Source organism: Conger conger, chromosome 3 (genome assembly GCF_963514075.1).
Source record: "Conger conger chromosome 3, fConCon1.1, whole genome shotgun sequence".
Classification (NCBI taxonomy): domain Eukaryota; kingdom Metazoa; phylum Chordata; class Actinopteri; order Anguilliformes; family Congridae; genus Conger; species Conger conger.
In genome coordinates this window covers 11,970,586-11,986,274 of record NC_083762.1, presented here as the reverse complement: position 1 = coordinate 11,986,274, position 15,689 = coordinate 11,970,586, and the positions used below count along the sequence as shown (strand labels likewise).

At 40.8% G+C, this 15,689-nt stretch overlaps 1 protein-coding gene across 2 annotated transcripts; it reads left to right on the top strand.

Annotated features, from left to right (window-relative positions):
• Nucleotides 1–2,388: 2,388 nt before the first annotated feature.
• On the top strand, nucleotides 2,389–14,929 carry LOC133124520 (LON peptidase N-terminal domain and RING finger protein 3-like). Of its 2 annotated transcripts, none has more exons than XM_061235796.1 (12): nucleotides 2,389–3,161; nucleotides 4,362–4,480; nucleotides 4,702–4,824; nucleotides 5,391–5,543; nucleotides 6,023–6,290; nucleotides 6,591–6,681; nucleotides 8,289–8,403; nucleotides 8,635–8,756; nucleotides 9,199–9,357; nucleotides 9,990–10,152; nucleotides 10,593–10,742; nucleotides 11,230–14,929. In XM_061235796.1, the coding sequence occupies exons 1-12, from the start codon at nucleotides 2,507–2,509 to the stop codon at nucleotides 11,386–11,388; spliced, it is 2,277 nt and encodes a 758-aa protein (XP_061091780.1). In that variant the 5' UTR covers nucleotides 2,389–2,506; the 3' UTR covers nucleotides 11,389–14,929. The 2 variants fall into 2 exon arrangements, with proteins under 2 accessions (XP_061091780.1, XP_061091778.1); XM_061235794.1 differs by having other exon boundaries at nucleotides 6,020–6,290.
• The last annotated feature ends 760 nt before the right edge of the window (nucleotides 14,930–15,689 follow it).

The window sequence follows — 15,689 nt, the reverse complement described above, 5'->3', positions numbered from 1 at the left end:
GTAAGTTTTACGTGGCATGCTTTTGAATCAACATAAATCAACTTGTGTTAGAACCTCGGATAACTGTAGGCTACTTTCAGTGTGTTAGCAGTGCTCCTTGTGTTTGAACCTCAGGATAACTGCAAGCTACTTTGAGTGTGTTAGCAGTCCTGCTTGTGTTTGAACCTCAGGATAACTGTAGGATACTTTCAGTGTGTTAGCAGTTTTGCTTGTGTTTGAACCTCGGGGTAACTGTAGGCTACTTTCAGTGTGTTAACAGTGCTGCTTGTGTTTCCTCCCACCTCGCAGTATGTCACCCTGCATCCACGCATGGCGTTCGATGCATCAGAAGGCTGATATTCTATTCTCAGTGCTGCTCTCCGAGGACAATCTGCTCCCAAAGTTACATAACGGACTGTACGCAGGGACATAAATGGCCTTGCCACTGAAGTGAAGTACAAATGAACTACATTAATGAATTAATTTGTTTCAGATGTTACTGCGGAATTCAAATATAGTCTGTACATATTCTGTTGCAGTAGTGGCAATGGGTTAAGATGAAATTAAGGTTAAATTGTCTTATCAAAGTAATCCTAAAAAAATTTTTTTAACACACAATATATGTAAGACATAAAACTTTTTTCAAAAAACCCTCTGATCACTCCAGGTGCATGCAGTGAAGAAAAAAAGGAAAGGTCAATGTGATGTGATTGCCATTGGGTGAAATGATTGCTTAGAACCATTATGTACAGATTCAACTCAACCTTAAACTCTAAGCATATGAGTGCACCCAAACCATGCCAGAAAAATGCACCCCACATCATTACAGAACCGCCATAACCCTTCAATGATGGAACACAGTTGTGATTTGTTTCTTTTGTTCATGTTTTGTTTATGTTTTGTTTACTGTTGTACAGTACGAGAGTCCCATGGTCCCTACAGTAGATGGTTATGAAGTTATGAAGTGGATATTAATTACATTAGTGAAGAAGAATTGCGGGAACCACCCAAACACTGACAGTTGATAAGACTAAGCAGGGGACAATCCCCCTGGAGCTGTGAGGGTTAAGTGCCTTGCTCAAGGGCCCAACAGCTGTGAGGATCTTATTGTGGCTACACAAAGGACCACTACAGGCTGCATTTAAACGTGTGCTAAATGGTTTTCCAGAAGGGTTCCCTATAGGAAGTAGAACAGCACAGTTAAGTGACTATTTAAACGATTTTGCATTTAACTTAGACATTGATAGTCAGCTCAAGTCAAATTTATTTATAAAGCAGATTTAAAACCAACCGGAATTGACCAAGAGAAATTTTCAGTTCAAAATTGTCTAACCTAAATTTCCATCCATTATCTAACCCGCTTAGCAGATAATGGATTGGGGCAGGGCTATCCCACATAGTTGTAATTACAATGCTCCTGCCATGAGAACATGACAACAAACCACTAATAATAAAGAAGGATAGAATATTTTGAGAACAATATCTCTTGCACAGATACATTGAAATGTTTTAATGCATAAGTACACTGGCATGTTTGATGTTTTCCTGGTTTATTGTTTTCTTTATTAAAGTGCTTGATATTCTGCTTCTACACAACACATAGGTGTTGTGTAGAAGCAGAGTGTAATATGAGCATTTTCAGGCTGGACTAATTGGTTAACAGTAAGGGTGTACTCTAGGGCATAGCCTACCGCAAGCATATTTCTGAGTCTTTAAGAGACAACCTACATTGCTAAGCAAATACTAAAACCTAATGTGGACTAGGAAGTCTGACTGGGAGATTGGTGACCCAGTTACCCAGACCCAACTAATATTATCAGGAAGGTTGCCCTAGCCTAGTTTAGAATCCTGTCTGAAAATGGGATTGAGACCGTACAATCAATTCAAGATGACCCATATGTAGAACGGAGCAGCTCTGGTATAATCTTCCACACAGCCTCCGTACTCTTTGAACTGCCTAATAACTACTTTGCTCATATTGATATGCTGTCCAGCATGACCTTTTAATATCATACAGTCATCATGAAAATTGTATCATTGGCTTGATAATGAGACCATGACATTATTTATATCAGTGCATTGCCATGCCAGGCTTTTATTTGTGTCATATGAACACCTGCTAAAAACAGATGCGTATGTTATTAGTATATTTTACTCCTCTTTGCAGTCGTAAATTTATGTTCGGTAAATACATACACAGTGAAGTAAGTCTCCTTCAAGCGCGAAATATGAAGCCACTCATAATAAAAAATAAAACAGTTTACGGGGACAGAATTAAAATGTTACAACCGACTTGTTTTGTAACAGTTTCTAAACCTGTCCAATGAGAACAGCTGCCAACGGTCACGTGACCTCGTTTATGTAACACTTTTTTTTACGTAGGATCTTTATTACAGAACGATGGTTTCATTACAGAGACGCGTGTGGGGCAGGAGGCTAAGAGCAAAGAAAATGCGACCGGTATCTGTTACTTCCGAACAAGGAACAATATTTTTTTAACAACAGATAGTTATACCCGTGTATAGATATGGGAACGAAGGGTGTAGAAGGCTTTGTCATGCTGGAGCTCGCCGCTGAAGCCTTCCAAGCAAAAAACTTTCAGCTTGCCGCTGACATCTACGAATGCCAACTAGAAAATTTCACCGACCACGCTACTCAACAGGAGCTGCTATTGAAACGAGCTGATGCGTTGGCATTTGACGGCAAGCTTAGCGAGGCTTTCGAAATCTACCAGAGGGCTTCTAAAATCGAGAGGTTACGACCTGCGCAGCTTGAAAATCTGACAGAATGTCTGACCAACAGCATCCAAAGAAAAGAAGGGATTGTCCGTTTCAAGACCCAACAGGAGCAGGACACTACAACATGCGGCGGATGTGATGCTTTCACATGTAGGATATGTTGTGGAATTCTGTGCGAGCCGGTAACACTGCCTTGTGGACATTGCTTTTGCAGAAAGTGCCTGGAGAGGGAAAATGTGCCAGTTTGCTGCAAAGAATGCCAAGACTGTTCAAAACTCACCGATGTGCTGAGTTACAGAGTCAACGTGGTGCTTAGCAACTTGTTGTCCAAATGGTATCCCTCTCAGCTGCTTGTTGTTGAATTGAGGCATGAGGGAAATAGGTTATATGCAGAGAAAAAACTGGAAGCTGCTTTGGAAAAATACAACGAAGCTATACAAAAAGGTAATTGAACCATTGTTGGTGCAGTGGTATTTTTTATTTGCTGGATGCCTGCATGTCTTCATTGCGTTTACGTCCATAGTATATGTAGGCTAATGCCAATAATTGTTTTCTATTGGTCTGTGTTCCAAATAGTGCCGCAGTATATTGATTAAATTCCTGCCAATCGCGGTAATTTCATGTGTGATAAGGTGTTGGATCTGACCGGTTACTTCTTGTATAACACGTTATATAGGCTACATCATGAAATACATTAGAATGTGATGGTTTGCAGCAATGTTGTGAAATCAATTTGGTTAATGTTTCAATATTGTTTCATAACGAGAGACATTAAACAACGTCTGTAGACAGTGAATAGGGGGATGCGTGGAAGTTAAATAAGATGTTAATGTAGGGCAGCGGAACAAACATTGCATAACCTCTCGCTGCATTTTTGTTAATCGCCACTGAGCGCCTTTGATTGTGTAACCTACAATATCGCCGTAATATGTAGGTCAAAGGTTCTAAAGATTCAGTCAAGCACTGTTTTGTCTTTATTAAATGACGATTGCGAATGGTAATTGTGATCGCGCATATCGTCTGCAATTCGGGAAGTCGTGCATCGGGAATTTTGATATTTCGGCGAAGCAGATATGGTTAATCTCGAAAACGGGATATTAAATTAGACACGAAGATATATTTTTTGGAAAATTGGAATGATTTTAATTACATGGTTGCAACAGTTACACAATTCCACTCTACCCCACGCTGTCGCAGCTTACCTAAACCATTTTTGTCTAAACTTTCTTGCACACGCTTATGTGAGCAGGGCATGTAGAATCTCGTTTAAATGGCACGCTCACGCTCGCAACACCCAAGAGCTTAACACAGGCCTATACAGCTATGACAGTAATAGTTTAAACGATAGATTATTATTCATAATAATCCTAATAAAAAGTCGTACATGAAATATGTCGATCGTTTAAATGGCCACTGAAAGGAAATCGTGAGTGAAAGATAGGTGATATACAGTGTATTGCTGGAAGTAACCAGGGTCAATTCAATTCATCTGCGGTGTGGTTTTGGCGTGGACGTTCACGAGTTGTATTGTGTTATTAGGAATTACATTGTAATGCACTCAATATCCTTTCATATAATTGAATCACACTGTAAAGAAACCCATGGAATGTGTGCATTTAATAGCTTTTTTATGTTTATTGTTAGCTCCAAGGGACCATTTGCTGTTCAGAAACCGTTCACAGATAAACTCTGCCCTGAGAAAATCTGAAGATGCATTGAGCGATGCAGAGATGGCATGCAAACTACAGCCTCATTGGTTAAAGGTGACCTTCAGTCTCTTGTAAAATATGTAGGAGCATCTATTGCTTTTTAATTTACTCCTTTGAATAGTAGGCTACTGAAATATTGAATGTTTTTATGTATGTCTTTGTTGATGTCCCAGTGTATGATAAATCGTCTATGGATTTAACAAAATGTTAATCAGTTATAGTGGTGGCAATTCAGCTGTAGATTTTTTTAAACCAGAATAAACTTTATTTTACAGGGACATTTAAGGAAAGCGCAAGCCCTTCTTTTGCTGAAGAAGACAGAAGAAGCTTTAGCAGAGTATCTGTTCTGCATTGCTTTAGAACCGGAAGGCAAACTGGCAAAGCCAGAAGCTCAAAAGGTAGGTGCTAATTTCACTGGAAAAACTAAAGCTTTGATTCGGTGCAGTGGGTAGCACTGTCACCTCACAGCAAGAAGGTCCCAGGTTCGAATCTCTTTCTGTGTGGAGTTAGCATGTTCCCCATGTGTTTGTGTGGATTTCCTCCCACAGTCCAAAGACATTTAGGTTAGAGTTAGTTACCCATAGGTATGATTGAATGGTTTGTGTCCTCTGCAATGCATTGGCAACTTGCCCAGGGTGTATTCTTGCCTCTTGCTCAATGCATGCTGGCATAACAGCCCCAACCACAAATAAGCAGGATAATTGGTGTATTGATTTCAAATAATTGAAAAAACAAGTGCAAACTTTGTTGTAGAACTGAACTAGCTTTGTCTGGTGACTCTTATATTTAACTTATTAGTTTATTTGTCAGAGACAATGCAGAGAACAGTGTAACAGGTTACAGTAACATGAAACAGATGTGTTGCATATAGGATTTCTAGCCAAGGCTAATTTGTGATCCCTGTCCTTGGTTAGGCTTTTCTACTTAAAAATAGGTATTTGAAATGAAACTGTGATCTCTTTAGCTGCTGAGTGACCTCTTCGCTCCAGTCCCCGACAACGTCCAGGAGAGGATACCGGACTGCAGCAGCCTGCTGTCCTCCCGGGCCAGAGTAAAGGGACATGCAGTGACCTCTCTCAGCTCACCTGGCGGTGCCATGTCACTGAGTCTGTACAAGGTGAGCGATGTGGAGCTGTGGTCAGTATTGCTTTCTGTTTGACTGAATATGTGGAGAATACATTTTCCCTTTGCCGGGTGACATGGGGAGAGCAATGTGGTTTTAAGTATGTCACTCTGTGGAGCATATAAATATGATTGTGTCCTTGAAATCTATTGCTTTCAATTACCAGTACTGATTGGTCTGTAGCCTGTAGCGTAGTGGTTAAGGTAAATGACTGGGACACGCAAGGTCGGTGGTTCTAATCCCAGTGTAGTCGCAATAAGAGCAAGGCCCTTAACCCTGCATTGCTCCAGGGGAGGATTGTCTCCCGTTTAGTCTAATCAACTGTACGTCGCTCTGGATAAGAGCGTCTGCCAAACGCCAGTAATAATGTAATGTAACGTCTTGCTCTCTCTCTGTCTCTCTCTCTCTCCCCTTCCATCCCTCCCTCCCTCTCCCTCTCTCTCATCCCATCTCCTCCTCCTTGCACCAAGAAGAATGGCAGCACATCTTCTCCAGAAGGTCTGAGGCCTCTGGCGGCGTGTAATCGCAGTAAAGAAGCGGACGGCGGGCGAGCGAGGCATGGCTGCTGTGGGGAGGGCAGGGAGGACGGGGGCATCGCCTCGCTGTACCACTCCGCCGTCCTGGACGGCCGCTACCTCCTCAAGCGCAAGCGCAGCGCCGACGAAGACGTGGAGGAGGACGAAGAGGAGGAGGGAAGAGCAGCGGGCGGCAGAGAGTGGCCGTGTAAACGCGCAAAGTCAAGTAAGCTTGAAGACCAATCAGGGCTCGACCCTGCTCCCGTGCAGCGACTCCTGTTCCCGTGTATTTTTTTAAATTCACGTGTGTTCATTTAAAAAAATTATTTAGAAGCACATCTACCCATTGAGATGTTAGCTTGCTCTTCAAGCAAGGCTTTCTCAACTTGGAAAAATGTTAGCATTAGCCTCAGACCTGGGTCAAATGCTGAGCTGGTTAACGTATAGCCCTGGCACTTGTCAGGTATTCAGAGGAGCTCGAGTGATGTGAACAACAATAGGCCCTAATCCCTGGTCCCTTTCACAGACGGGAGGCTGAAAGAGGGGACCACCTCTTGGTCCTCGGTGGTGGCAGGCCAACTTGATGCGGCTGATCTGGAGTGCTCCTTATGTATGAGGTATGACGCTGCTATTTCCTGTAGACTGCTACCCTGTAAATATCAGTCCTCTTTCTTTGGCTGCAGCATAATGTTTTATGAACCCATCTGAAGAATGTAGTTGTTTCCTTGTGGTTTTAGTGTTTCAAGGTTAATTAGAGGTAAAGCTGTTGAGAGCCTGTGCCCCACCTAAAACTAGTAACATATTTTTTTATTGTTACTTCTCTTTCCTTGCACTTCCAGTCATGTTTATAGTTTTTTCATTAGCCTAAGTGACTAACTGGGGTTATATCTGACCCCGGACATATACTTTTATTTATATATTAATGGTAATATATTTGAACCTTCCAAAATTTGTCCTCAGTAAATACAATCTGGTGTATGCCTTAATTTGGAGTGATGTGATGATTCGGTGATGACATACTCTTTGGGGTGATATATGACCCCAGTCAAAAGCAACACATTCCACCAATGTGGGCACAAGATATCAAGTGACACATACCCACAGATGTTTTTGGCAGGTAAAATGATGTTCCAAATTGAAATGACTGTATACATATGCTCAATTAATATGTCAGAGGGTATATTTTAAAATGTTTTGTTTTTTATGAAAATGAAATGTAATTTACATGTTTAATGACATTTATATAAGAAAAACTGTTTTTGAATTAATTGGGGCTTCTTTTTTTGAAAGTTTGAAACTGGGGTCATATCTGACATTAGTGTGTACGTCTTATGTTGGTCGCTTGAGTGTTAACCTGAAAGTATGACCAATGTCAGGCAGCTTCTGCCAATTAATTTTATGATTTTGTAAAATGCCACGGCAGTATTAGAACATAAGAGTAATTTAAGATGACAACAGGCCTGTCACACACCAGGGGCCACCCCTGGGAGGAACAGAATGGACACAGGGATATGAGGACATTCCAGTTTTCACTGCTGTTCTATTGTATGAGACACAGGGAGAGATAGTGTGCTGTTCAGACTAAAATAAACAAACTAATCCCTCTGTTTACCTTTGTGGAAAGGAATGACAAACTAAAAAAAGCAAAAGCAAACCAAAACAGTGAAAGCTTTTCAGCTTTGTTTCACGTTTCTCATCTCTTGTGGTCGCGGCCACTCTCTCGGTGTGCAGTTTCCAGTCTCAGACGCCTACTGAGAAGCGTAGCACACCTTTAAACCTCGGACCGGTTTTTAAAACAACACCTGTGTTCCCTGTGTTCACAGGGCCATTCTTACAAAGCCTTTCAAAAACAGACATTTCAATACATTCACCAACCATTGTTGTCTCAAAGCTACTTTATGGGAAGTGGGATATATTAGTAATAGATTTTTTTGGCAGATTTCACAAACCAGAATGATTGGCAGAGCTTTGGAATTGATTAAACAGAAATGATAACTCGACAGAGCAGACAGGCTATCCAGAGGCAATAGTGATCAGCTGGAGTAGAGTTGTACTTGAAAACTAGTGGGAAAGATTGTGTTTAGTTAGCCCTTGGTGAGGGTGTGATGGGAATGTTATTCCGGAAAACTAGTGGGAATGATTGTGTTTAGTTAGCCTTCGGTGAGGGGGTGATGGGAATGTTATTCCATCATGTGTGATGATGTCTGTCTTTTCTCCATCTTAGGCTTTTTTTTGAACCAGTCACCACGCCGTGTGGGCACACCTTCTGTCTGAAATGCCTGGAGAGATGCCTGGACCACAACTCCAAATGTCCTCTGTGCAAAGAGGACCTCTCTGAGGTAGAGTACTGCCTAGACTGGCAGATTTTCTAAAAAAAAAAATAGGCAAATAGGCCTAATTTTATTATTTGCCAATGGGGTAAGAAAATGTAACCTGTCAAGCAAACGGGAACCTATAACAAGGCAATATTTTCTACTTGAGTAGAAGTGTGGTTACAAGACCAAAACACATGTTAAGACAGACCTTTTTTACAGTAAAAGTTTTAACTCTTTATACGTTTTTCCCCACAGTACCTGGCCCAGAGACGATACTGTAAGACCTTCCTGATGGAGGACCTCATTGCCAAGTACCTTCCAGACGAGCTCCTGGACCGTCAGAACGTCCACGAGGAGGAAGTCGCTGAGCTGTCCAAGTAAGCCGTGAGGCCATTAGCCAAACACTGGAATGTACAGACACGATCTACACCCTAGAAGGCCTGGATTCAACATAATCACAGTGCATCTCATCAAATTACACGCTTTGAACTTAAAACACGTACAAATAACTATTTTTATACCCGCTTTTATACCCTACAACTGTTCGGTTATTTCAGTGGCCTGCTAAATGCTGTTGTGTATGAGTATTGAAGACATATTAAATGCTTTCTTTATGGGTCAAGGCCTGGTGCACTGTGTTTATTTATAATCTAGGCCGTGTTCTCTTTTGCTCTCTTGTGTCGCTCAGGACCTTTACGCTAGCCTTCAGTTGTAATTAGATTAGTGCTGATCCCAGATAGGGCCTGTTGTCCTTTCAGTCAATACGTTGTTGTGCTGCTTGAGGTCTGTGTCTCATGGCCGCCCGGTTTCTGATTGCAGCCTGAATAAGAACGTGCCTATATTTGTCTGCACCATGGCCTTCCCGACCGTGCCCTGCCCCCTGCACATCTTCGAGCCCTGCTACCGCCTCATGATCCGCCGCTGCATGGAGATCGGGACTAAGCAGTTTGGAATGTGCCTCAGCGATCCCGTCAAGGGGTAAGGAGCCAGGCTCTAACCGGGTGTCCCACACTGCGCTATCTCCGTGGCTCCTCCTCGGTGTGAGAAGAGGGTTAGCCGCTACAGAATCGTCAGCGCTGTCATTCAGATCATTGGACATAGTTTAACCCTTTAGGCATAAGAGAAATTCCTAGATTGGTTAAAAAAAATAAGTACCTACTACTGCTTTCGTCAAAGTACAAAACAAAACTCTTATTACATTGTGTGTTTTGGATAGGGGCATGTTTTTCTGAAGGTTCTCATGGATCTGAAGGAATGCTTTATTTTTTTAAAGTATGTATTCAAATTTCTGGATCTGTTATCTGCACAGAAGGGCTGTATATGTCTGTTCATGATCAGTGTAATAATCAGGGCGATTGATAGATGTTTACTGTGATGTATTAAGTAGATACAATTTGACAGATGGAGCTGGATTAGAATTTCAGTAGGAGCAATATGCTCGCAGTCTGACCAGACGTGTATTTCAATACCATGCTATAGCAATAATGTTTTTCTGACATTCAGTTAGAGAGGGTTTGATTGTGAACGAGGACGACCTGGTCTCTCGCCCTCTTCCCGGTTTAGCCCGTAGGTGATGTGCAGTATTCCTAAATCTCGTTCCTGTGTCGCAGGTTTGCAGATTACGGCTGCCTCCTGGAAATCCGGAGTGTGGAGTTCTTTACGGACGGCCGCTCCGTCGTGAACACCGTCGGAAAGAGAAGGTTCCGGGTCGTCCAGCATAGCCAGAGAGATGGGTACAACACAGCGGACATCGAGTATTTGGAAGACAAGAAGGTATGATTGGTCACTTTGCTCGTGCTCCATTACTTTCATAGAAAGTATGTTCTTTGGTATTTATTTTAGTTGACATGTAAAGACATTGGTTATATTTATAGACTTGGGTCAAATAGGTCATCATTTTGGATTCAAATGCTTTTCTACTCTTTACTGAGCTTACCTGGTGTATTGGAACTCATTAAATATGCTGAAAAGGTGCAAGCCCTGCTTTCCGGTCCTCTTGGTTGGCTCAGTTGCACCAAGTAAGATCAATTGAACACGGAATAGTATTTGAATCCAAAGTATTTGAAAACAATTGTTTACTTGACCCAAGTCAGATATTTGCCAGTCATTTTAGTCAGGCTTTCATTTCTTTCATGTGCATGTTTATGGCCTGTTTTGAAGGGTGTGGTGTGAAGTTGTTGTGAAACAGGAAGTGATGTGGGTGTGATTGACAGATGGAGGGGGAACAGGAGGAGGAGCTTCGGAAGCTGCAGGACTCTGTGTATGAGCAGGCCTTGATCTGGGTGAGCTCCCTCAAGCCCGAACAAAGGGAGAGGATTCTGGGACACTTCGGACCCATGCCAGAGAAAGAGCCAGAACCGCAGGTAGGCCAAGTGTTTTTCTGCCAGGAGTGGTCCTGTACTGCAGATATATTTGTTCATATAAAAAGAACAGAGCTTCATTCCTTTCAATGACTTGCAAACCACAAGGGTAAACAAATAATTGGATTCATGTCAAAAGTAATGTAATTATGTTGAAAGGTTTGAGTGCTATCTGCCGATACTACAGTTGTAAAATACAAGTTTTGCATGTTCATATCTTTCATCGCTGGAAATTTTTTTTTCACTGGTTTACCTTTTGTATATTGAAAGAACAACCGAGAGCATAATAATTAATGTCTGATGAATGGTATAATCAGAAGCTCTTGATTTCCTAAAGGGTAACTTTGTCATATTTGTGAATCAGTGCACCAGTCATTATTGGTTGCTAATGCTCATGCTAATGCTAACGTCACACCACAGATGTTTTGGCTAACGGTATGCTAGTTAAAAATGAGCTCGGCCATGACGCCTGCATGTTGACCTTCCCTAGGTGGGTCCGAACGGGCCGTCCTGGTGCTGGTGGCTCCTGGCGGTCCTGCCCCTGGAGGGCCGGGCCCAGCTCCCCTTCCTGGCTATGACCGCCCTGAAGGACCGGCTGATAGGCATCCGGAGGGTCCTCCTCTTCATGTCCCGAAACCGCTCCCGATGACCTGCTGTCTGCGGCAACAGTCTTCCCACACGCCCATCTGTCCCAGCCGGTCTTTCAGGAGGCCAGATTCCACATGCCCTTCTGCGCAGAAGTACTGCCTGGAGGATGGATTTTTACTGTTATCACTGACCGGGATTTAAAACAAGAAGATGAACAAAACCAGTATCAGTTCTGTCTCTGGATTGGTTACCCTTTTCTGACTGTGATTTGCAACCTATGTGCTTTAAAAGAGTGAGCTCAATGGACAGAGATGTGGCTTGTGGTTTTCAGCGGACAAGTTACCTGGGAGTGACGTTCAGATCTCGTTTAAGTGTACTTTGTGTGCTGGACCTACATCTGCAAAACACTTCCCTTCAACGGCGTGACAAAACCTTGTCTGTCCTTTCTCCCGTGAGAGACCCAGGGTTTCGTTTTTTTTGTTTTCTTCAGTGTTATTTATGGTTTGTGTGTGTGTATCACACTGTTTACATCGCTTGGATCAATGGTTCATCAAGTATCATTCAGGTGAAATGATTCATTTCTGAAAGACTTTTCCTTTTTTCCATCTGTTACTTGTACTATCCTTGGCTGTTTGGTTAATGATTTTATAAATGATTATCTATGATATTCTAATTAAAGTAAAAGACACAGAGCACCAAACAAGTCCCTGTAACCATCCAGGGCAGCCCTAATCTGCAGTGTGCTTGTGTTAAGAAAACGGCAGTCAGTTTAAAGGACTAAAAAACACTAATTTGGCTTAACGGTAAATTTAAGTGTGAAAACACAAAACCCAGACACAATATTGCCTTATTTTGTCTACTTGACCATTCATGTACATGCTGTGCAAGGGATATGAAAGGGTGACATAAGTAACAGTAAGTTCAGCCTACTCTGATGCTTGTCTGTTTATCAGTGTGGTCTTTACTCATTAGAAAAAAGGGCATCGCTATGGGTTCAATCGCTTTTACCCAAACTTTCCATTCCCAAAGCTGAATAATATTTTTATCCATGTTATACTAACTTTCTTTTTATATCTTACTCTCAACCAGAGTTTATATGACTGAAAGAGGAGGGAAAAGGCATCCACTCCTCTGCTGCTTCGATACAGTTAGAGAGGCAACATCTAGACCTGGGCTAACCACAACCAATCTGGCACTTGTGCTGATACCCATGCCACCATTTTAAATGATAGCGCAAATGCTAAATTCAATCAGTTTCCACATTCATAGAACTGGCTGAGCGCAGATATCAAACAATTCATGAAATTAAAATGTTACAAATTGTATTTTCATAAAATATTTTTATCCTTGTTTACTTAATTATTAAGTGGGGAACATGAGACTAGCGAGCTACTGAATGTCTAGTTTACTTGTGAGTTTGGCTGATAAAAAGGCCAAATTAAAAAAAAATTATAAAGAGATTCAGATAATAATAATGATAATAATAATAATAATAATAATAATAATAATAATTATTATTATTATTATTATTATTATTATGCAACTTATAAGGTAGGTTGCATCATCGTAATAGCCACAATTTCAGTATTGGGCCAATTTGAATAAATTTATTTTAAGCTACTATTGGCTGATACAAATATGCCCCAAATATTTTCTTGAATCCCTAATCTAGGCCATTTGCCTGCACAATATGATTTATTTAAAATATGCATGAATGGCTCTCAGAATCAAAATTCCATCCAGCTGGATAACTGTTTTTGAATGAAAATAGACATGTAGGTATTAATGATGCTGAGTTCAATGTGAATATTAAGCAGGGAAATAGGACGGTTGTTTCACCCTTATTCTGAAATAGAAATGCATATCATATGGAAGAAGTGGCTACTACAGTGCTAAGATTTGGAGTAATTGTTTGTATCACTACAAGTGGTTTATTTTTTCAGTGTCATCTAAGCCTGGACTTGCCTTTGCGTATCTTTTAACACATTTGCACCATCAGACACAGCCTGAGGGGTACCTGTGGCATTCCTATTTTGCACTTGCTGGGGTTGCTTCCTAAGATTTTATCTCTAAAACGCCAACAAAAACAGTTCACAGGTGTGCAAATGCTTCTACAGGCTGGGGTCGTGTTGCAGTGGCATTACAAAGCTGTTTGTTATTGGAGTCCTGTGTCTCCTCTGCTCTTGTTTATGTAGAGAAGGTCGGCATATTAGTATTCTCTTATAAGTATCTACATCATGCAACTTAAAAGAAGTAGGCTCCGATTTATTTTTTTTGTTTGTTTTTTGAAAATTCAACATGTAGTGCCTTATGTTTGACTACATTAAATGATACCGTACCATGCAATAATAATAATTCTTATAATAGAATTCAGCAGAAAGTAGCTTTTTCTGTAGCTCTTAGGAAGTATCTTTGTGTTTAAAATTTAAACAAAATATTCACGTTCCACTTCTGGGCACCGAAGACATCATTTTACAATATAAAATGAAGATGATACAGGGATTTAATTTTGTGGGAATCAAAATGTGTTTTGATCAATTGGCTCAACACATATACATTTTGACAGTTGCATATTTCTGGCAAGAACCATGCGCTAGTCCTTATTTACACAAAGCAAATACTGTGGAGAAAGAAAAAGAGTAATAGGAAATGGCAGTGCAAATTGTCGGAGACCTATTGTAAAGTTAGTCTTTATGGCCATCGGAATTGGAACGGCTGCTGATGTTTCATTTACTGGAGTTTTAAATGTCAGGAAAAAAAATGTAATTAAATCACGGCCCTGCTGGGAAAAACAGCTCAGGCTAGGTTTTGAAACAGCTGGTTGACCAGTTAAACCAGCTCAATACACAACATGGTTTGATCAGCTCAGCTGTTTCAAAACAGTATGTTTTGAAACAGCTGGTAGCTGGTATTTCAAGCTGGTCATAGCTGGATTTTACACCAGGGGGGTGACATTTTACACAAGCCGTACTTAAAGAAGGTGTTTGTAAATCATATTAGCAGGAATAACTTGTAATTGTTCATTAATTATTTATGTGACATAGTCATGAAGATGTTATGGGTTGATATATGGCCACCTTATGAAACAACTCAACAGATACTTACACCAAAGTGTGACCACAATCATACTTACAGATTCAATTTGATATTTTTATTTCTGTTATTTGATGAAATGGTTTGAGTGTTCTTACTAGTGATTGCAGGTTAAGACAGTTCAATCACATGGGAAATTTGAATAATGCTATACTTGTAAAATGAGTTACATTTTCCTGACTTTTATAAATCCAACACTTTGATTTGCACACTAATTATGAATGCTGACCTACCTCTGTGACGTGCATTTAGTTAATCTGCTCAAATAAGCTAATCAAAGAGAAATATTTTGATTTGGGGTATTTATATTTATAAAGTAGCGACTAGTGAACATAAGTTCTGTTTTGGTGGCTGTGTGATATTTGTAAAATTGCCTCTTAACTAAATCTGTGTTTACATCACTGAATGTATGTCATAGACGTAGTTGTTCTGTTTGATTGTGTTACAATAGTAATTTGTTTATGATATTGTTATATAGTGTACATATTCTATTAAAATTTTGTTCATAATTTTGGAGTTACCCAAATTATTTCAATACTCTCGCTCTCACTCACTCACCAACTCACTCAGAGAAACAAATAATAATTTTGCTGGAAACCTTTTGAGGGCAGAATTGACTAAAAAGAGGTCATCATATGGACTAAACTGTTGGAGTGAGACGATATCAGAAATAGCGGGCTTGGTTCTCGGTCTGCTGGGAGACAGGGTAGAAGACTGTGCAAAGTCAAAAGACAGAGGGCACATTCATAACTGCGAATCAGTGCCGTTTATGCAAGAGCATTAATGTAGGTCAGTGGCAGGAGGAAGGATGGGCAGGCGCGACCCAATGACCCACATACGCTCCTGCCCTGCCTTTTTGGAGGGCGTTTGGAGGACGTCGTGGGCCACCGTGGCGTCTCCTAACTGAAGGAGCATGTGCGTTAGATTAAGGGGACGGGTGTAATTTGATGTCCCTCTGCCTAATGGAAAATTAAATGAGGCTTATGCAAAGGGAGCAGTTTTATGGGTATACTGAGAGAGGGAATGGAGTGATAAGACAGTGAAAATGATATATCCTGCAAGATTATTTTTATGAGGTGGCACAGGAGGTGAGTAAGTCAGAATTTTAGAAAACTGGAAACTCAAACTTGGATTACTGGTTTTGTAAAGAGATCATGAATATTTAAAAGCATTGCATTGACAAAGAGTAAAATGATACAGAATACTGGCAACATTCAACAGTACTCTCCGTTCAAATTTTAATTGCTTTCAGTAACTCCATTTTGTAAA

Excerpts from the sequence above, each read along its gene's own strand:
- LOC133124520 (XM_061235794.1), top strand. The coding sequence starts at position 2,507 with ATGGGAACGAAGGGTGTAGAAGGCTTTGTCATGCTGGAGCTCGCCGCT. Across the intron at positions 9,358-9,989 it reads CTCAGCGATCCCGTCAAGGG|GTTTGCAGATTACGGCTGCC; the intron begins GTAAGGAGCCAG and ends CCTGTGTCGCAG. Across the intron at positions 10,743-11,229 it reads AGAAAGAGCCAGAACCGCAG|GTGGGTCCGAACGGGCCGTC; the intron begins GTAGGCCAAGTG and ends GACCTTCCCTAG.